Source organism: Artemia franciscana, chromosome 6, assembly GCF_032884065.1.
Source record: "Artemia franciscana chromosome 6, ASM3288406v1, whole genome shotgun sequence".
NCBI lineage: Eukaryota > Metazoa > Arthropoda > Branchiopoda > Anostraca > Artemiidae > Artemia > Artemia franciscana.
The window spans coordinates 20,548,541-20,570,276 of NC_088868.1; the positions used below are offsets into that span (position 1 = coordinate 20,548,541).

The 21,736-nt window shown below is 35.3% G+C and overlaps 1 protein-coding gene across 2 annotated transcripts in view; it reads left to right on the forward strand.

The window, feature by feature from the left end:
- The window catches only part of LOC136028167 (uncharacterized), a 116,416-nt gene extending 97,068 nt beyond the window's left edge, over window positions 1–19,348 (forward strand). For both annotated transcript variants that reach the window (XM_065705852.1, XM_065705851.1), the window contains 4 exons: window positions 2,492–2,630; window positions 8,700–8,816; window positions 12,100–12,269; window positions 19,168–19,348. In XM_065705852.1, the coding sequence (XP_065561924.1) occupies window positions 2,492–2,630; window positions 8,700–8,816; window positions 12,100–12,269; window positions 19,168–19,251 (510 nt within the window). In that variant the 3' untranslated portion in view covers window positions 19,252–19,348. The remainder of the gene's footprint in view (window positions 1–2,491; window positions 2,631–8,699; window positions 8,817–12,099; window positions 12,270–19,167) is intronic.
- The last annotated feature ends 2,388 nt before the right edge of the window (window positions 19,349–21,736 follow it).

Below are 21,736 nucleotides of genomic sequence, written 5' to 3' on the forward strand. Positions count from 1 at the left end.
TTACTTAGCGCCAAATCACCCTTAAAACTATTCCAAACCTACCGCTTAGACCTAGCAATTTCTTCAAGAATCTTGGCTGAATCCTTCCTAACTTATTCCCGTTTTGGAATCCCCGAATTTCACAACCATAACTAAACAGTGGTCTTAACTTACAATTTAAAATCTTTTTCATTTAACTTAATGTCACTTACGCCTACATTCCTTAAACTTCTTCTTAATAAACTCTATATCATCCATAGTCCTCTACTCTATATTTAAAATCAATATGGCTTTCCCATTTCCTAGTACAAATTCCTGTTTTATGCAATAAAAATGTATGAGCACCTTCATTTACAGGAAAAACTCTGTTCGTTTTCGCTTTACTCTCACCACTCTTTGAAAATTCTTTCTTAAGTTTGATTTCGTTTTTAGTAGAATATTTAGAGTATTTCAGGAAGTTTGCTTCCAAAAATAAGGTGCCTGTATATTAAATCTTTCTCATTAAAATAACTATTCATTTGCCCTTGTCTCAAAAATATGCATTTGCATGATTTGTTCAACTGCATGAAAGAGGAAATGCTATTGGCTAAAAATGTTTTTTATTAAAATTACACAAATCTAACCAAATAAACCTTGCACATGTATAACAGTCCTACTTTTCTTTATAGATTTATTTATGAATCTTTTTATAGGAAGTGGGCTTCTTGGAAATTTTTGGCCTTCTCCCGGGGGCTGCATTGTCACGCTACCTTTGCAGCAATATTTTCTATTTTGACCTTTCTGGTAAAAATGGCCAGTTATAATTTTGACACAAAGCCAATTTTCGTTTATGGGTGCCTTGACCGTGACGGCTCTAGGGCACCTGGTTGCCCCTTGGTCACTTTCGGCTGATAAACTTGGTTCTAATTGCTTGTGATTTTTTTTAGAAGAATATCCTTCCCAAAATCGGAAATAAAGACAACAGTCAAACGCGCTTAAAATATATTACTGAAAAAATGAAACTTTTCACTTTCAAATTTAGAGGTTTGAGAATTCGCTTAGGGGATCTTGTAAATTCAGACTTCGGATGATGCATTTTTTCATGAACGGATAACTTTTGGAGGAAATTCCCTTCTTTTTGAAATTATGAAAGTTAACATTCGCCAATAATTATTGATGGGTACCTTTAACCTTCATATATTCAACAGATTTGTAATCAGCGTCAAATGGAGATGCTTTTGATGCATATATCGTTTCCGAAGTTTGTTTCAGGATTCCAGTTACTATTGATACATACCACTCTTTCTTTATAGCTCAGTACAATGCGAACTATTTTATATATATTATGGCAAGCTCAACTAAATAGAAAATCAGAATTGCTCCCTTATTGAGGCAGTAGCAGCAACCCAACAAACTTCTATTGATTTGGGTGCAAAAAGATGTGAAAAATTGATTTGGGTGCAAAATTTATTTGGTTCAAGGCGCAAAAAGATGTGAAAGAAATAAATCACATGTGTAGTTTGAATTATTGTAATCTTCGGACGAAAATAGCTCTCATTTTCTTCTGTTAAAAAAAGAAAGAATGTGTTCTAAAAATACTCGCACGGAGTTAGTCAAATTGAACTTTGTTATCGATTATTTGACATTCAGTGTCCTGTTTTGCCATTTTTGGTACTAAATTGAGGAAGAAGCTATGGAATCAATATGGAAAATATGAAATCAAAATCAATTAAAAATGTTTATTTCTTCCCTTTGGGTGTTGAAAAATAATTTGCCTTCATAGAAGAATGTTTTAATAATCATGAAAGTACAAACAAAAATGCAAAGAATTTTTCGGACACAAACTAAGACGACCAGTTGGCACCATGATCCCTGAATCGTTTCTTTCTTCTTTTTTTCCTATCCTTTTTGGGGGAAACGAAAAAAATGACAAGTAGCCGTCTTAACACCATATTTTTTGTCTTTTCCGTTTTCAGTATCGTTTCAATTTTCTTCAACCTCTTTTCTTTATGTTCTGTGTTGCTAATGCAAACAAGCATCGTAGCGAACTTTAGCTTGATTTGTGATGCTTGAGATCTAGTGAATAGCACAGTCTTAACATTTCCTGAAGAAAATACACTGTCAAATAACCTAAAAGTTAACCTAATAAACATCTATTAATTTGGGTGATAATCCTCTTTATTGGACAAGATCATTGAACAGAGTTAAAAGCCAATTGAGACCATTGTCATTATAATAGAAAAACCAAATTTGTGTCAATCGAAATGGATTATAAATGATTCATATATTAAAGGCTTATTCAAAAATATGATTGTCCTGAATTTTCATTTAACAATATTTATACGGGTGTGGGTGATTTGGTTTGTGTGTTGCATGTCCAAACTCCGTTTTGAAGAATGAGGTGACACTCTTCCCTTAGCGTCCATTGCGACCTAATGCTTCAATACAATAAATAATGTTTTACCCTTACAAGGTGTTCTTGGAATGCATAAAAGAGCCTTAGTTGATTCTCTTCTTCTTCTTACTCTTTTAGCTACATCGTCTACTTGCTATCGTGGCTGTGGCCTTGACAGCATGTTCTTTTATCATCATATTTATTGCAAAAGGAGGCTGGGTCAATGTGGAAGACCAACTTGCGAATAGTCATGCAGTCTTGGGAGTCATTATAACAGGTTAGTATGGGGAAATAATTGGGAAAGGTTCCCAGAACCTGTTGGTTTTCGTTCCTGTTAAGCTCAAGGGATAACTGTATCAGACACTTTTGCTCATTTTATCGCAAGCTAATGTTTTTTAGCCCACTACTGTATGATGGCATCAGTAGACTATTGATTAACATTTGCTGTGACCCTCCGTCATCATGCATTTTCGATTTTTTTTTTTTTTCATGTCAAAATGTGAATTAACTGACAGGTAGTAGAATTTTGGTCAGTTCGTCCCTTTTTATTACACTGGTCTGAAGAACCATCCCCAGGAATATTTTGCCGAAAAACGCACTTCTTTTGTGTTTTGAGCCCCCGCCCAAAAGAGCGAATATGTCTGCAACCCTCAACCCTCCAAAATATTCATGAATTTGGAACACTATCCTAGACTCATTTTTGATAAATGGAGGGCATACGTTCCCTACACATTTGAAGTGAAATGTAACATTTTAAGTATGGAAATGACTTAGGCTATCTTTATTTCAACGACTACCATACATCCTCTTTATTATAATCAGTTTCTACTATTATATTTTCCTTTGTGTTACTCTATAGTTTAAATAAAAATCCAGAAGAATAATTTACTTTGTCGCCAAAATAAGGTATGGTTATTTCGGTATGGTTATTTCGGTATTTTCAATTAAATCTAAAAAAAAATAGTAAGAGTCATTTTTTACCTCGGTTTGGCAACGAGGCCTCCAATTTTTTTACGAAGATTCATTCTTGAACCTCGTTATTTTTTTTATATCTTAACTCATAAATGCGGCCCATACTATTTAGCTAAAAAGTTCTTGATTTTACCAAAAGTTCAGTTGACTTGAGTCACATAAAGCTAAATGAAAGCAGTATTTCCCCTTGATCTAAGCCCTAATCAATTGCTTTCAGTATGAATAAATGCAAAAAAAACAAGTTTTTTTCAACTGAAAGTAAGGAGCAACACTAAACCTTAAAACGAACAAAAATTGTTACTTATTTGGAGGAGATTGCCCCTCCTCAACTCCTTGCTCTTTACACCTTTAAAAAAGGCTGTTGTTGTTCTAATTAAACGATCCTTATGTTTCAGGAGTTGTTCTTAAAGAATTGGAACACAATTGAAACTCTAGGGTAAAGAGCGAGGTATTTAGGAGGGGCAAACCCTTTCATATTCGTAATAATTTCTGTTCATTTTAAGCGTAAGTGTTGCTCCTTACTTTCGGTTAAAAAAAATAAAAATTTTTATATTTAACTTCTGATCGTTTCTTAAATAATTCCAGGATATCTGGCCCTACTTCTACGGAGAAATCCCTCTCCCAAGGAAATATCTTCTAGACACTTCAATCCAGGTGAAAATTTACCCCGGAAAATTACCCCTAACAACTCTACGCGTAAAATTGAGACGGAAAAGATAAAGCAAGATATATAAAACAATTTTGTATAGACATTCTGGCAAATTTTCCCAATGTAAAATTTCCCCTGAAAAGCTCATCCTCGGAAAACTTCCCTGCCCATGGAAAATTCCCCCGTGGAAAAATCCTTAGCACATAGTTCGTTCTCTGCCCCCGACCCGAAAATGTATGCATAATTCCCAATACTATGCGTGCAATGGGCAAATACAATGGGCAAATTTAATAACTTAAATACCTTTTCCCTGAAGCTGTTGGGGGTCATGCTATGTCCAAAGACATATTTATTGGTCCTTTTAACTATGATTAACAAAGTAGCTAAATAAAAATTTTGATCAGGCGATTTTAGGGAAAAGGGGTAAAGGAGGGGGCCTAGATGCCCTCCAATCTTTTTGGTTACTTGAGAAAGGCACAAGAAATTTTGATCTCTGTTCAAATGAACTCTCTCCTAACATTCAGGACCACTGGGTCGATATGATCACTCCGAGGGAAAAAAATAATAAATAAATACGTATCCATGATCTTTCTTCTGCAAAAAATAGAAATTCCACATTTTTGCAAATAGGAAGTTGAAACCTTTGAAGTAAGGTTCTCTGATACGCTAAATATGATGATCTGATTTTCAATGAGATTCTTTGACTTTTAGAGGTGTTTCCCCCTTTTTTGGAAGATTTTTTCAGGTTCATAGCCTTTGATTTGTATTGATTTAAAAATTAAATGATTTGCAAATTAAATGATTTAAACTTATATATTAGGAATCAGCATAATAAGCCGATTCTTTTGATATATCCATCGGTACCAAAATTCTGTTTTTTGGAGTTTCGATTACTATTAAGCCGTGTCGCTCCTTACTTACAGTTTGTTACTACGAACTGTTTGATTATCCACTAAAAGCCTTAGTTTTTGTGTTGGCTTGATTACTTAAAGAATTTGCATTACTCACTGATTCTTCATTAAATTAAAGGTGAGAATTCATTCATTAAATTTAACAGCCATTTTTTATGATCTTGAATAATTATAATATAAAAGATAAGTAAGAAGATACAATTCAGCAAAAAGTAAAATAATTCAGCAAAAGCTCCCTCATTTCCTTGGAGTTCAGATGCTCAGAATTTTTCTAAAGATTCTAAATAGAATTTTAGAATCTCTGTTCTGAAATCTTGACATATGGAGAGAAATTTAGGAGACATGGTAATATATGAATAATGGTTAAGGACCGTAAAAAAAAAGAAAAAGAAAAAAAAATCTGGCGAAGGAATTTCATTTGTCCATTCAATCCTGAACCTTTAGGGACATTCAAGGTATATTCATCCATTGTTGAAGGAAATCACTGGAGAAAACGTTCTAGTTAAAAAAAAAGTCTATCACTACAATATAATGCACAGCAAAATATGCGTAACAGCTAAGGAAAAAAAAGGGAAAGGCTGCGTAATCTGAGAAATCATTTACGTGTGATACGAAAATTAGCACTTGCACTAAATTGATTTTATAATACAAATCAACATTACTCTTACTATGCTTAGCTTGAAAATCATTTTGCGACCCTCACCGTCTGCTGACTGCCCAAATTGACAAAGGGCCAATCAGCGAATTTTCATAGCACCACAGAGACCTCGTAAAGCTGCCAAAGTAATGAAATGATATTTCCTTTAAGCTGATTTTTAATTTTCATCTAGAAGGTATGCTACAACATTTTTTGGGGACTACCCTTTCGTCAACTTAAAAAAGAAAATTTTGCTCCATCTCATAGATAACTAAATTTAACAGTTTTCAATGATGTAAGTTTAACTAAATCTGAATGCCTCTATATCTGGCACAAAGGAGATTTAAACGGTTTCTGTAGAATTTCCTGAAATGTCGGTGTCGGCTTTTAGTTTTCTGTTGTTTATTTGGGCTCTTATCAAAATCAAAATGTTCGTGGTAACGAACTGTAGTAAGGAGCGATCCGGCTCAATAGTAAACGAAACTTTAAAAAATGGGATTTTGATGCTCATAGATACATCAAAAGCATTGGATTTTCATGCTGATTTAAAATATATAGGTTTCATCAAATTTAGTCTTACTTATCAAAAGTTACGAGCCTGAGAAAATGTGCCTTATTTAGGAAAATAGGGGGAAACACCCCCTAAAAGTCATAGAATCTTAAGGAAAATCACACCATCGCATTCAGCGTATCAGAGAGCCCTGTTGTAGAATTTTCGAGCTCCTATTTAAAAAAATATGGTATTTCATATTTTTTGCCCGAAGACCGATCACTGGTGCGTGATTATTTGTTTTTTCTTTCCGAAAGGTGGTTGTATCGACCCAGTGGTCCTAGAATGTTGCAAGAAAGCTCATGCTAATGTAAATTTAAAGTTCTAGTGCCCTTTTTAAGTGACCAAAAATATTGGAGGGCACCTAGACCCCCTCCCACGCTCATTTTTTCCCAAAGTCAATGGGTCAAAATTCTGAAAGGGCTATTTTGTTCAGCATAGTCGAAAAACTTTACAACTATGTCTTTGGGGACGACTTACTTTCTCACAGTCCCCGGGGGAGGGCTACAAGTTACAAACTTTGACCAGTGTTTACATATAGTGATGGTTATTGAGAAGTGTACAGACGTTTTCAGGGGAATTTTTTTTCTTGGATAGGGAGGGGGTTGAGGGGAGGGGTGACATGGGAGGATCTTTTCATGGATGAATTTGTCACGGGAGGAGAGAATTTTCATGAAGGGGGCGCAGGATTTTCTAATATTATTTAAAACAAAAACAATGAAAAAATGAATATGAAAAAGTTTTTTCAACTGAAAGTAAGGATTAAAGCATTAAAACAAAACGAACAGAAATTATTACGCATATGAGGGGTTCATCTCCTCCTAAATACCTGCTGTTTACGCTAAAGTATTTTTGGTAATTTCAACTATTTCTAAAAGAATTGGGACACAATTTAAGCTTTAATGTAAAGAGCAAGGTACTTAGGAGGGGGCAAACCCCCTCATATACGTAATAAAAATTTACGATTATAGAAGTTCGTTACGAAAGTTAATTTGGAAGTTACGTCTATTTTTTATTAGTAAAAACGTTCGTAAGACATTAAAAGTTCTAGTTGCCTTTGTAAGTAACCAAAAGATTGAAGGGCGACTAAGCCTCCTCCCCCACACCTTTTTTCTCAAAATCGTGCGTTCAAAACTAAGAAAAAGCCATTTAGCCAAATTAAAATATGCAAATTTCGTTCTAATTATTCATGTGCGAAGAGCCAAAATCAAAACATGCATTAATTCAAAAACGTTCATAAATTAAATAAAAAAAAAAGAGTTTTCTTAACTGAAAGTAAGGAGAGACATTAAAACTTAAAACGAACAGAAATTACTCTGTATATGAAAGGGGTTTCTCCCTCCTCAACGCCCCGCTCTTTATGCTAAAGTTTTTCACTGTTTTAAAAGGTAAATTTGAGAGAAAGAGTCAAACTTTAGCGCAAAGAGCGGGACGTTGGGGAGGGAACATCCCCTTTCATATATGGAATAATTTCTGTTCGTTTTAAGTTTTAATGTCGCTCCTTACTTTCGGTTAAAAAAATGTTTTTTTTTTGTATTTAATAGGAAATAAGGAATAGGAAATACAAATAGGAAATAATTATAGGAAATAACAAATAAGGAAAATAGATGGTACAGCGGTATGCTCGAGAATATATGAAGCTCCTGGGATACATCTATTAATTAGTATTAAAGTTTTTACAGTTTTTTCTGTACTGAAGACCGAAATGACTGACAATTTTTTACTCTCATTTTTTCCTCGGTTTGAGTAGCCGTGTTTAATTTTTTGTATTATAATAAAATTAATTTACATTTTTTATGACATAAAATTTGTTGGTATGGGGGGGGGCAAGTTCAGATATATATTTTCAATTTCCTGTTTGGAGCTATCTATTTCCCCAAACTAAGATGCCTTTACATATCTTGGGTATAGAAATGAAATCAGAAAGCTGATTTTTGGATTTTAGGGACAAAAGGGCCCAATCCGGGTATGGAAGTACCGGTTTTAGTTTTCCCAGATGTTAGGCCATACTTTGAGGATCCAACCATTGAAAGCGATTTTAAAATCTCCAAAAAAGAGAACAAGAAGAAAAATAACGCAATAATGGATGTACCATTTAACCTTCGCTCATCTTGGACTGAGAAACTATTTATTTAATTCCTTACATCCTGAATTTAATTCCTACGAAACATAAAAGTAAGATCATTGATTAGGGAATATAAGGGTATAATAAACATGAAATAAGCATGCAATTATATTGTGGGCGAACTATCTTGCTTGTCCATAATTAGCATGATTGAGCGGTGGTCTTTTGACATTTTAGTGCGCAGCTTACCATTTCAACTAATATCTACAAGGTGAAAGGCATTTTAATTCTAAAAAACTGTAAATTGTTTGATTAAAATTAAAAAATATACCATATGATTAGCTCCTTTAACCAAGGAAACCAATATATCCTTGTTTTTCCATGGTTGTTGACGATAAATATTTATATTAAGTTTCATGAGTCAGACAAAGATTAGATTTGTAATGTGGAGTAAATAATTGAGCCTATGAGAATGATTTAGGGCCAAATAGCATAGTTTTTGTTCTTACTTCGTACAAGAATGCTTTGACTATCGAATAAAAAGTTTCTTTTCATTTTTCAGTATTGGCAATCTTACAGCCTCTTGGGTCGATGTTGCGTCCAGCCCCAGACCATCCTAAACGATGGCTTTTCAATGTCATTCATGCATGTACTGGATACCTACTTTTCATTCTTGGAAGTAAGTGATTTCTTACTGAGTCCCTACACCACCTCCATTTTTGTGTCGAAATTTTTAAGATTTTACTTTTACTTTTTGTATAGCTTACCTGTTTTTGGGGTTTTATTTTTTAAATCAATTGTCTTATTTCAGGTTTTTCTGGAGAGTAGTAATTATATTTGGGATGGCTTGTACGAGGAGAGGAATTTCATTAGTTAAACACCACAAATAAAAACAAGCACCGAAAAATACAGTGCGCTGAAGGCCATGTCGAATTGCCCTTATAAGAAACGATATAGCCCACCATAGAGATTTTGAAATATTTACTTTATTTCAAAATTTTATTTTATGACGAAAATTCATTACGATGTTGTCATTCTTTCAGGTAATTAAATAAAAAAACAAGTTTTTTAAAATGAAAGTAAGGAGCGACATTAAAACTTAAAACGAACAGAAATTAATCCGTATATGAAAGGGGTTTTTCTTCCTCAACGCCTCGCTCTTTACGGTAAAGTTTGACTATTTCTCTTAACTCTACTTTTTAAAACAGTAAAAAGCTTTAGCGTAAAGAGCGCGGCGTTGAGGACGAAAAGCCCCTTTCATATACGGAAATTTTTGTTCGTATTAAATTTTAATGTCGCTCTTTACTTTCATTTAAAAAAGCTTGTTTTTTTATTTAGTTTCTGGACGTTTTTGAATTAATTCATGTGTTGATCTTGGCTCTCCGCATATAAATAATTAAAACGAAACTTGCATATTAATTATTTTTTTTTTTTTTTGCTAAATGGCTTTCACATAGTTTTAATCGGAAGATTTTGAGAAAAAGGGAGCGAGGAAGGAGGCCTAGTTGCCCTCCAATTTTTTGATTACTTAAAAAGGCAACTAGAACTTTTAATTTTTTACGAACGTTTTCATTAGTAAAAAATATACGTAACTTACGAATTAACTTACGTAACGAACTTCTATATTCGTATGTTTTCATTACGTATATGAGGGGGTTCACCCCCTCCTTAATACCTCGCTCTTTACACTAAAGCTTAAATTTTGTCCCGATTCCTTAAGAATGACCCCTAAATCAGAAAGCCGTAGAGTAAATCGTTGAAATTACTAAAAATACTTTATCATAAAGAGCTTGGTATTACGAGGAGGTAAACCCTTCATATGTGTAATAATTTCTGTTCGTTTTGAGTTTTAATGCGGCTTTTTACTTTCAGTTGAAAAAAACTTCATATTTGGGGTTTATTTTATTGGGGTTTTATATTTGGGGTATTTAAACTTTTCATGTTTTTGGGGTTTCTTTTTTAAATCAAGAGTCTTATTTCTAGTTTTTCTTGAGACTATTAATTATGTAATTACTACTACACACACGTGTGAGTGATTTCTTACTGATTCCCTACACCACCACCATTTAGTATCGGCATTTTTATGATTGTCCTTTTTTTTGTATAGCTTGCCTGTTTTTGGGTTTTTATTTTTTTTAATCAATAGTCATATTTCAAGTTTTTCTGGAGAGTAGTAATTATGTCTGAGTGGTTGAGCGAGGAGAGGGATTTCATTAGTTAAACACCACAAAAAAAAACAAGCACCGAAAAATACAGTGCACCAAAGGCCATGTTGAATTGTCCTTATAAGAAACGATACAGCTCACCATAAAGATTTTGAATATTTATTTTATTTCAAAATTTGTATTTTATGACGAAAATTTATTTCAATGTTGTCATTCTTTTAGGTAATTGGACTCGAAGATAGTATGGGCTAAAATTGGAGACAGTGTTCAAAAAACTTGGGGGAGGGGGGTCAAGGAGAACGATGTAGCATAATATCATTAAAATCTCTTACAAAAGAAAACACTATATCAGGCCTTGTCTGCCATTTCTGATCTCCAAAGGTGGACCACGGCCCCTAGCCCTGTACTAATGTAAACAAAATTGGGAACAAAATAGAAAAATAGAAGTTGGAAAAATAAATGTCAAATACAAACAACATAGAACTTGAGATCAAAATATTAGCAAAAATTGAAGAGAAATTTAACAAAAAAAGGGAAAAATCTGTAAAAAATTGTCATTACAATAGATAGCTAATCAAGACAGCTAGTCAAAGGTGCATGGAAACATCGATAAATTAAGTACAGGTGGGGGACTTGGGTATTAGTCAGTTGGGAGGGATGATGTTGGCGGATTGTTGAGAGGGATGTTAAGCTAAACCAAAACAAACTATGCTGATACACGTTTTTAAATGGGCGTTACACCTATATCCCAGAAACAACTTATGGTATTAAGTTTGAACTTTCAGTACTTGTTAATGGGGATGCTGAACCTACCAAAAGGTACTATGTGCATACTACTATTACTCTCACTATTATTACTACTAAGGCTAACGGTATTAAGCAACAATTTATAAGAAACTGTGAAGGGGGACACTATGTGCATGCAGGCTGTCAAAGGGCGTATTAGCATTATCATAGGATGTTGAACTAATACAAAGGCACTATGTGTATCCTACTACCACGAGTTGTAGTATTACTACTGCTGCAGTTGCTACTAGTGCTACTTTTACTATGGTTAATTGGATTAAGGTGAAACTTTCAGAGGCTGTTGAGGGGACATTGTGCAAAATCAAAACACACTGATTTCATGTAGGCTGTCAAAAGGCGTATGAGCAGTAACGGCTTAAAACGGCTGTAAAACGGCTAAGAATACTAAGGTGAAACTTTCAGGGCGTATTGCTTTGGGGGAGGGGATATTTAACTAAGTTAAATCACACTAAGTACATGTAAGCTATCAAATGGTGTATCAGGAATATCCCACAGATACCTTAGGGTATTAAGCAAAAAAGTTTTTGCTAAACTTGCTAAAATTTTATTAAAAAAAAAAAAAAATAAAGCTTACTAAAATTACTACCACCTTTGTAACTTTAGGTTGTAAGTTGAAAGAAATCAAAACGTATTATATCCATACAGGTTGTCAAAGGGTATCGATTTCAGTACATAAGAAAAGGAGGAGCGGGAAAATTAAAATTGATAAATAAACTGTTATCAACATCATCCTCCGGAGGAGCTGTTTTTAGGGCTTTTGGTGAGCAGGGTAAAAGTAAATGCGGCACCTTCTCCCCTGAAGGTTTTATATGAACAATTAAATCACTAACGCAATGGTAAGGCAGCTTTCCCTGGTCCCCTCTTGGATGGCCCATCTAGGCAGATGCTGCGGTCTTTTCAATAGTCATTGTGCTTTTTTAAAACTACTTTCAATTTTAGTCTTAAAAGGTTTTTAGCACACATTTTGATTTTTTTTTTTTTTTTTTTTAGTGGTAAGCATTTTTCTTGGCACTCTAATGAAGGGTGAAGAATGGGCAAGATGGATTGTTGTTGCGTCTGGTGCAGCATATATTATCTGCCAAGTTGCCTACTTCTTGCTTAGAAAACCTGACGATTCAGAGAAGTCGACATCTGACGATTCAGAAAAGTTGAAATCTAAGGTATGTGGTCTATGACCAACAATTACATAACTGATTGTCTTTATTGCTTGATATTAATCATTGTCAAAATGGAAAAGTCAATCAGTGGTGTAGATGACCACCTTTTCCTTTTTGAAGAAGAAGAAGAAAAAAAAAAACCGTTAAATATTTTTGCCATATGCAACGGGATTGAAATGGTCAATACTATGAAGGGCAATATCATCCATAAAACGAGGGGAAAATTTTTAAAACCAGAACTTTAAAGGAGACGTTACCAAAAAATTTACATTTTATGGTCTTTTTTTCTTGAATTTACAATAAACTCCAAATTGGACTAAAGCAGTTTTTTCGTTATTTTTTAATTGCTTAATGTGTAGTTTGTTGTTCATTTTCAAGTGAAATTTCACAAAAATCGTTTATCAAAGCATTACCAAGCATTATTGATATTATTTCAAGTGTGTCCTCTATGGGGGGTTATGGGAGCAGTTGCCTCTTATATAGATAGGGACCTCTCTTTCCTCTCCCACCTATCCCTCCCCCCCCAAAAAAAAATAAAAAAATAAATGCGAGAGCTACACCCTTTTTGGTTTCACCTCAAGCACCCTAAAAAACTCACCCTGTGTGGAATACCCTTCTACATTGCCCATGATTATAGAAACAGCCTTCAAATTCAAGCAGTCTTGTAAACATCAACCTTTTTTATTTTAGAGGAAGTATCCTATTTTTGATCTGCAAAGCTTCAGAGCTGTTGTTACTAAACATTCTGGTACATAATAAATCCTTATTTCTAGTTACATTTGTTATACTTAAATCTAGACGAGTTTAAGGCCTTTCTTTTCTAGTTGTGTATTATCCATTTTCTATGTGATATTCTGCAACTGAGCTTACGTGGGGAAATTAAAACTATTTCAATTAGGAAGGTAGATCTATGTGGCTGAGATTTGAAGATCCGTCAACACCACAAGAACCACTACCGTTTCTCGAATACTCGTCTTCTTCAACAAAATTTATTGAAAGTTGTCATGAAATTTCAGATGCGTTTCAAGAGTCGTTTTTACCTTGTTCTTCAAATTGCACCTACCAAAAAAAGTAAATAAAATAATTTGCTTGCTAATTTACAGAAGTGCTACGCTAAACACGGCTTATGAGGATGCACATAATTTTTGAAATATCTAATATATCTCTTTTTTGTGATTATTGATAAAGAGAAGAAGGAATCAAAATACAAATCACTACGTATTCTTCATAAACTAGAACTCAAGTGCTAAGCCATAGACAATATGCATACATTACTATAAACAACGCTGGTTTGTTTCTTTCGTATTTTTGTTCAGAAAATGTGATGAACTTTTTAATTCCATTCGTTTTGTTTTTCAATTTTGTTACTGAAAAAGGCTAATTAAACTTAATTGAACTTAATCGTCCCTTAAGACAGCTTGAATTTCAAGGTACCATTTTGTACTTTCTCTGTGGCTGATCAATTTTGTTTGTGGGGAAATTTTCAGTGGGGGGAGGGAAATTATCCGGAAGAAAGTTTTCCATAGAGGAGAATTTTCCAGGGGGATTTTCTGGAGGAAGTTTTCAGCAGGGGAAATTTTCTGGAAGGGAATTTTCTGGATGGAAACACCTAGTACCATTTCCTACAACCTCTTGCATTTTCTACAAAACTTGCCTATTTTTGGTCTTGTATGATTTTTTTTTCATTACCACAAGTTTCCCAGCTCCATCACAGATGAGGATTTGCCGCTATTCCTGGTAATTACCTCGTTTTCCAACACTGAGGTATTTATTATACCTTCTTTTGAACGCATCAAGGGAAGGATTTTCCAGGATTACCTCTGCCGGCAATCTATTCCATGTAGCAACTGATCTCCTGGCAAAACTTGTTTTCATATATTCTCGGCGGGGAGTACCCTGCTCAAGGTAGTCCTGACGAGCTCTACTTCGGTGGGTTGATCGCAAGGGCTTTGCTCTATCAGGAACGATCTTCGATAGCTTCTTTGACGGAGGGAGTTCTTGTAGAAAACCGACATGGACGCCACGTCGATGCATTCCGAGATCAACTGTGGGGTTTTATCTTTTGTGTCGTCAGAGGTTGCTGCACGAACTGCTCTGTTTTGAATTTGTTGGAGCGGAGCAATGTGGCTTTTAGGTGAACCAGGGAAGAGAGGACATGCATATTCAATGACAGGTTTTCATTTCGTCATTCAATGACGAAAAGAAAAGTGGCAGAATACTTTCATCAGGGAGAAGACTTTTGCATCTTAGGATAGCTCCTAACCTCCTGGAACAAGAGGATTTGATTTTATTGAAACACTCAGTCTATGAGAGATCCGAAGAGAAAGTAACTTAAAGTAGGCGCAGTGTATCAACTCGCGTTATTGCCTTTGAAGACGAAATCAGGATGAGCCCTCAAAGTCCTTGTGGGGTTTGCTGGGATTTTCCTCTTTTGCAATTGATGTTTTTGTTGTTGTGTCATCAGCAACGTGGTGAGGTTTCTTCACACTGTTTTCCTCTAGGTCGTTTATGAACACCAAGAAAAGAGTTGGCCCAAGAATATGTCCGTGGTGTACTCCTGATAAGACTGGGTGTTCTTTTGATCCATTGAGGACATCTCGCAATGATCGTTGAGACTAAGAAAATCAGCAAGTATCTCAAATAGTCGACTATAAATTCCATAGGCTTTCAGTTTACAAAGAAGTCCTTTGTGCCATACACGATCAAAGACTTTTGCAATGTCAAAGGGGAGAAGGCTAATATCATGTCCCTTAGAAAAGAGCTCAACCATTCTTGATACTGTGCAATCAGATAGTCTAACGTAGACCGTTTGTTGCGAAAGCCATATTGTGTGTCTCCCAACAACAGATATGACTCAAGGTATTGGTATAGGGTCCTGTTAATGATGCTTTTATAAATTTATCTACGCAGGACAGCATACTTATTGGACGATGCGATCCTGCATTAGTAAGGTCGGACTCAACCTTTGGAACAGGGACCACATAAGCAGTTTTCCAGGTTTTTGGGAACGACCCCGCTGCAAAGCATTTTCTATAAAGAGAGGCGAGAGGACCAGCAAGTTTAGGGGCATATCTTTTAAGAATAAGATTGGGAATCATGTTAGGTCCTAAAGCTTTGGTGACATCCCGCTGGCCTAGCGCTCTGAGCATCTTACTAATACTTATGTTAACGCTGGTGATTTGTGCATTGGTTCGTGGCAGAAAGGGAGGAGGAGAGACTCCACTTTCATCAAGTTGGGAAACCTTTGAAAGGGTTTGTGCAAGAGCATCTGTCTTTTCCTGGCCTGACCGGATCATCACCCTCTCAACATGAAGCGAGGGAATTGATGTTGATTTAGATGACGGTAAAGCTTCTTTGACGACACTCCTCAACCGCTTTTCAGGGGCACTTTTCAGTTTATCGACAAACTTCTGTTTGTAATTGGCTGTAGCTTGACGGGGCGCTTTAACAGACTTGTTTCGAGCGGTAATAAAAGAAGCCCGGTCCTCTTCGGATTCAAACGAACGCCATTTCTTGTGAACCTTTTTTCTGGCCCTGGTTGCCTTTCTACAACCAGCATTGAACCAAGGCTTATCTCAAAATGAGACTTTTACTTTTTTGATTGGACGGATTGCTCTGTGATAGCTTTTTCATGAAGTTTTGCAGACCATTTTAGACTGTGCGGTGATACTGCCTGATGATCCGCTCGTGCTTTGCAGGTGGAGGTATTTTGAGATTTCCACGAGCTATAACTACCATATGATCGCTGGTAAATGGATAGCTTTAAACACTAGATGAATATGAATGAGCAGTTAAGAAGGGATCAAGCCGGGATGATCCATGAGGGCCAATATAAGGGTCAAATTCAACAAGCTGTTCTAGGCCATAAGCAAGACTCAAGTCTAGCAGAGCTACGCATTATTCATCAGTCGTACGACTTTTTAGCCATTAGCCATGATGAATTTTAAAGTCTCCTTTGACTATTATACCTGATTTTGGGAACTTTTGCTTCAAAAATTCCATGTATTCTTCCACGTGACCGGTGATTTTCATTTTTGGTGGATTATAGACTGTACCAATAACAAACGATTTGTTTGGTAGGTTTACTTTCACGCAAAGGACCTCCTTATCGCTAGGAATCGAAAGGGCCGAAAAAGGGATGTAATGTTTTAGGTACATAGCAACACGACCTCCACCAAAAGTCAAGTTTCTCGGGTTTTTGCGATCCAGCCTTTGCAGAGTGTAACCAGGAACGTTAATCTCATTATCAATGACGCCAGAATTCAGGTTGGTATCGGATACAAACATGCCAGAAAGGGAGACCTCATTCATCATATGGTGTAGGTTATCCAACTTGGACCGGAGACCACGTACATTGCAGTGGGTAACAGTAAATGTATCCATAATAACTGCCTTCGGACGCGCATTTGGTCGTCTACTGGAAGGAAGTCCGATCCAATGCTGTTTTTTTTTCGTTTGAAAACTTGGTAAACACCGGTTGAGTGGGTAGTTGGCCCAAACAGCGGACAAAGAACTCCTAAGACAGATATTGACCCAACAGATAAGAAGCAGCCATAAGACCTCATACTTAACCTCGACAATGGTGATGGTGGCCCCAATAGGGGGAGGAGTAGGCACCTTGCGGTACCTACCGCTCTCAAGCTCTGCGGACAGGGACGCCAACCCCTGAGTGGTTTATCGGAGCGTACCACCGCATAACCAACATGCAGAGGTCGTCGTCCAAATCTGGATCTCCTGCCTTATTTTGCAGTTGTCCTCCTGGAGAGGATCCTCAAAACAATGGTATCCTGCATTACTATACTATTTACCCTATTGCTGGAGGAAGATTTGCAACTAACGGGACTTGTCCACACACCGGTGGAGAAATGTTCCCCTGTACAAAATGTTGCCCCAATATTACCTCCCCTCTGACAGACCCCTCCTCCTAAAAAATCTCATGCCTATCTACCTCTTCTAATTGATGATGTCTTGGAGACAAAAATTTAATCTTCCTCCCCTTTACTGAAACATAGATGTGTTTTAGGGTTTTGCTTAACTGTTTTCCCGGTTTTTTTTTTTGCAGAAGTCGTCCGTTTTTTTAAATTTGTGCCCTACCGCATGAAATTAAAGCACGCGGGCCTCGTATATCTAATCATGAAACTGTCTTTTTTAGCCATTACATAAAAAAGTATGTTTTCCTATTATTTCCACGCACTGAGGTAGATTAAAAATTGGTATTCTTTGGATGGTGCTTATCTGACAAACAAATTTCAAGGTTATTTTTCAAGTATTTGTCTTTTGCTTTCAAACGATTCATCACAGAGGATTGAGACATTGAGACTTGCTGTAATTGTTGTGGATTACAGCATTAAAAACTTGTTCAAGATTCTAGCCTTCACTGCATACTTTATGCCTTGTAGCTAGAAAACTGTTTGAAAATTAAAAATAAGTTTTGCTCCTTCAAAAGCAAAAATATCAAAATTCTATCTCCCATGTATTGCGTTTTTATGTGACAAACTCAATTAACTTAATATATTCTTAATTGAAAGTATAAAAAAAGCAGTCGATTGATTTTTCCTTTTAACTCAGATTATCACAAAAAACGTCAGCTCAAGATTACTTATTTTTCTGTGGCTACTCCCAATTTCTTGGCATAGGAAAAATCGAACATTCGAACAGATTTTTATACACTGAATGTGGCAGAGGAAAGTTTCAATATATACAATTGCTTTAGTTTTATTTTAAAGTTATTACAGTCAGTGCAGGAGTTTTGTTTTATAATGTGAGTTTGTTTCTTATTTATTTTATTGTTTATATTTTTTTGTGGCGTTTTAGTTGTCGAGGCATTTTATTTTTAATGTCTTAAAAAAAGTCTTAAATTGTTGGTTTGTAATTTTCTTCTTTTTTTTCCGCTGAGAAAGGCTCCCGGACGTGGGGCCGAAATATTCGGAGTATTTTTATTTTTTGTTAGCTTAAGTGTAGTTTATATATTTTATTTTTGTTCACTGCTTTATAAAAATTAAACCTGTTTTTTCTTCAATCAATTTTTCATAAATGGAAAAGCAGTGTGGTCTAAGAAATTATTTACTTTATTAGGAAATTATTCTACTTTTAGAAAACAACGTATTGACACGAAAATTGACGGTTTTCAAACGTGGCCTAGTGGTACACTTCCAATAATGTAGCTTCTCATAGGAGTACAAAGTCATGGTGTGTTCATTGACACATTTTTTTTGTTTTGGGCAATAGCCCCTTATCCTGGAGAAATATAATTGCCTGTTCTTTGGTCCCTGGCAAATCCAAAATGTTAACTTGAACATCCATGGTGAGAAACTATATTCGATTACTAGTCAGAGTAAACTAACCGGTTATTATCCCATCTGATCTTTGCCATCCATATAATCGAGAGTGTAAAGAAGTTACTTGACCAGTTTCTTGTGCCAAAATTTTATAGTGTTTATTATGTAACCGAAATGTACTATATGTTCATTCTCTCTCTTACGCAGAAACCAATTTTCAGCGCTGTTTCTTGTGTAATGATTAGTTTGAAATTCGCGGATATTTCTGCTCGTATCACATTGACAAAAATCTCTTTCCTTTTGCTTAAATCTTTAAAAGGTGAGTTTAGGAGTTTTAATAACTTGGAAAAATTAAAACTTGACCCTGCAAATACAGCTCAAATTTACCGAAATATACATGAAATTTTGGATTGTACCACGAATATGTCCAAACATAGGGTGTTGTTCTAGAACCTCTAAGCTGTATGAAAAAAGGCACGACTGTACTGCGTTGACAACGCTGGTTCTTTGTCTTTGTTTCGTCTCTTTTTTTCTTAACTTATTTTTTTTTTCGTTTTGCATGTGCATTGAATCGTCCACTGATTAGTGCAGATTAAATAACTCGATGTTTCTTTTTTTTTCAGGACAGACGTCTGGAATTGATCTGGTATGCATACGGAGTTATATCTCTAGGTTTAACTATTGCAGTGGTTGTTGGATTAGCCTAGTTGTTTTTGTTGTAATATTATAATTTTTCTGGAATCCATTAATTGTGGTTTTGCTAACACTAGTTAAGTTTGTAATACACACTGCGTTGTTCGTTAAGTTCTTTGAAGCAATAGCAGAAGATCCCCATCGTAAAAATTATAGTTTTCAAGGCTTGAAATATGGAGCTCTTTTTTTTTGGAAAAGCCTTAATTCTTATCCAGAACATAGGGGGCAAGTTTCTTAGCACTTCGTCCTCGAGCCATACCATAGTCACACCTCCTGATAAAAAGCCAAGATTTATGAATAACATGGATTCTTCCTTGATTTTAACATTTGTACATTAGAAGTGAAAAACTGAAATGATAAGAATTTGGTTTGAAAAGCCTTTATCAAGACTAAGTTGTTCCTAAACATTAACAGTAAAAGGCCCAGTCAACTACCTATTGTATTATAGCCCTACTCATAAGTGCCGGGTAATAACCAGGAAATTGACAAAACCTCACGTAAGAAAGAAGAAAATCCATTGCAGGTAAGAAAATTTGATGGAAGAGTGTTCGTAATTAATGTAGCATACTAATAATTAGGAAAGGATTTTGGAATTGACTGTTGTCACAGGAGTAGACTAAGGGTCGTCTTGAGGAATTTACGATACGTTGTAAAACACAATACAAAAATGGACCTTCATTGTAGTAGAGCAGGGCTTCTTAAACTTTTGTAATTCCCGACCCCATTGATGATTGCGAGTTTCTTAACGACCCCAACAATATAAAAGAAAAATAAATTAATATTTTTTGATGATATATTTATTAGGTAACAATATACATATGCATATGAAAATTTATAAATTTAGAATTCGTTTTGAAACATATAAAAATCTAAAAATAAAATTTACACAAAATGTTATAGAAATGTTTTTATTATAGTTTCAAAAACAAAAGTGGATACTGACTGTCTTAATTCTCTCGAATATATCCAAGTAGGTGCGTGGTAAAGATTAAATTAAAGTTTACGTTAAAAATTTAATGAGATGGATGTGCCTGTTTTTATTGCATAACAAATCACATCTTGGCGTAATGTTTGAAACTGCTGGATGTAAGACCTCTTCAACATTTTTTATCGCTGAACGATATTGAGATTTAATGTGTGTTAAAGCTGAGAAAGTAACTTCACATAAATAAGTGGTGTTGAATGGCAGCAGTACATTCAACGCCATATCGGCAGTTGTGGGAAATTCAGTTCTAGTTCCGATCCAGAATTTAGTCAAGGGCTTTTTTGGGATTTGTAGTTTTAAGTTTTAGTCACACGAAAGCTTAGCAAATTCCTCTTGAGCTTTAAGTGGCAAATGATCAATTTCACTTAAGCAAATCCAAAACGGCTTTTGAATCCATACTATTTTGTGTAAATCAATATTTAATATAAAATATGTCCAGAACTGTATTTCTAACGCTTTTAAGTGATCTACAATAGTTTTTGCAATACAAGTTTTACAATGAATTTTCTCAATTACAAAATTGTCGACACTAGAAAATATTTCGAACGAATTTTTTTCGACCCTACTTTTCCAAATGCTTATCTTTTTAATAAATCTTTCAACTTTATCGTTTGAAGTAAATATATCGCAATTTTTACCAATTTTTTTAAAGTTAAGATCGCAAAAATATTTGACAAATAACACAGCTTCGATAGCCGCAAGTCATTTTGAAAAAAAAGCAGCAAATTCACATTTTCGTTCAGTTAAAGATATTTCGATCTCGTCCTTTAATAACAATAATCTTTTTAAGCTTTGGCCTCTTGACAACCATCTTACTTCTGCATTTAATAACAAAGTTGTGTAGTTGGAATCTGTATCCTTACAGATATTTGAAAATAAGCGACTGTTAAGGGCATGGCTCTTAATAAAATGTATGACCTTAACAGCATCCTGAAGCACATCGTTCAATTCTGGTGCTAATTTTTATGGCACTTGGTATTAACCAAGTGACATATAGCAATCGCCAATTCTGTCGGTCTGTCTGTCTGTCGGTCTGTCGGTCCCGGTTTTGCTACTTTAGGCACTTCCAGGTAAGCTAGGACGATGAAATTTGGCAGGCTTATCAGGGACGGGACCAGCTTAAATTAGAAATTGTTGTTTTCCCAATTTGACCATCTGGGGGGGAGTGGGGGGCCGGTTAATTCGGAAAAAATAGAAAAAATGAAGTATTTTTAACTTATGAATGGGTGATGGGATCTTAATGAAATTTGATATTTGGAATTGTCTCAGAGCTCTTATTTTAAATCCCGACCGGATCTGATAACATTGGGGGGCAGTTGGAGGGGGAGAAACCTAAAATCTTGGAAAACACTTAGAGTGGAGGGATCGGGATGAAACTTGATGGGAAAAATAAGCATGAGTGCTAGATACATGATTGACATTAACTGAACGGATCCGCTCTCTTTGGGATAGTTGGGGGGGGGGGGGGTTATTTCTGAAAAATTAGAAAAAATGAGGTATTTTTAACTTACGAA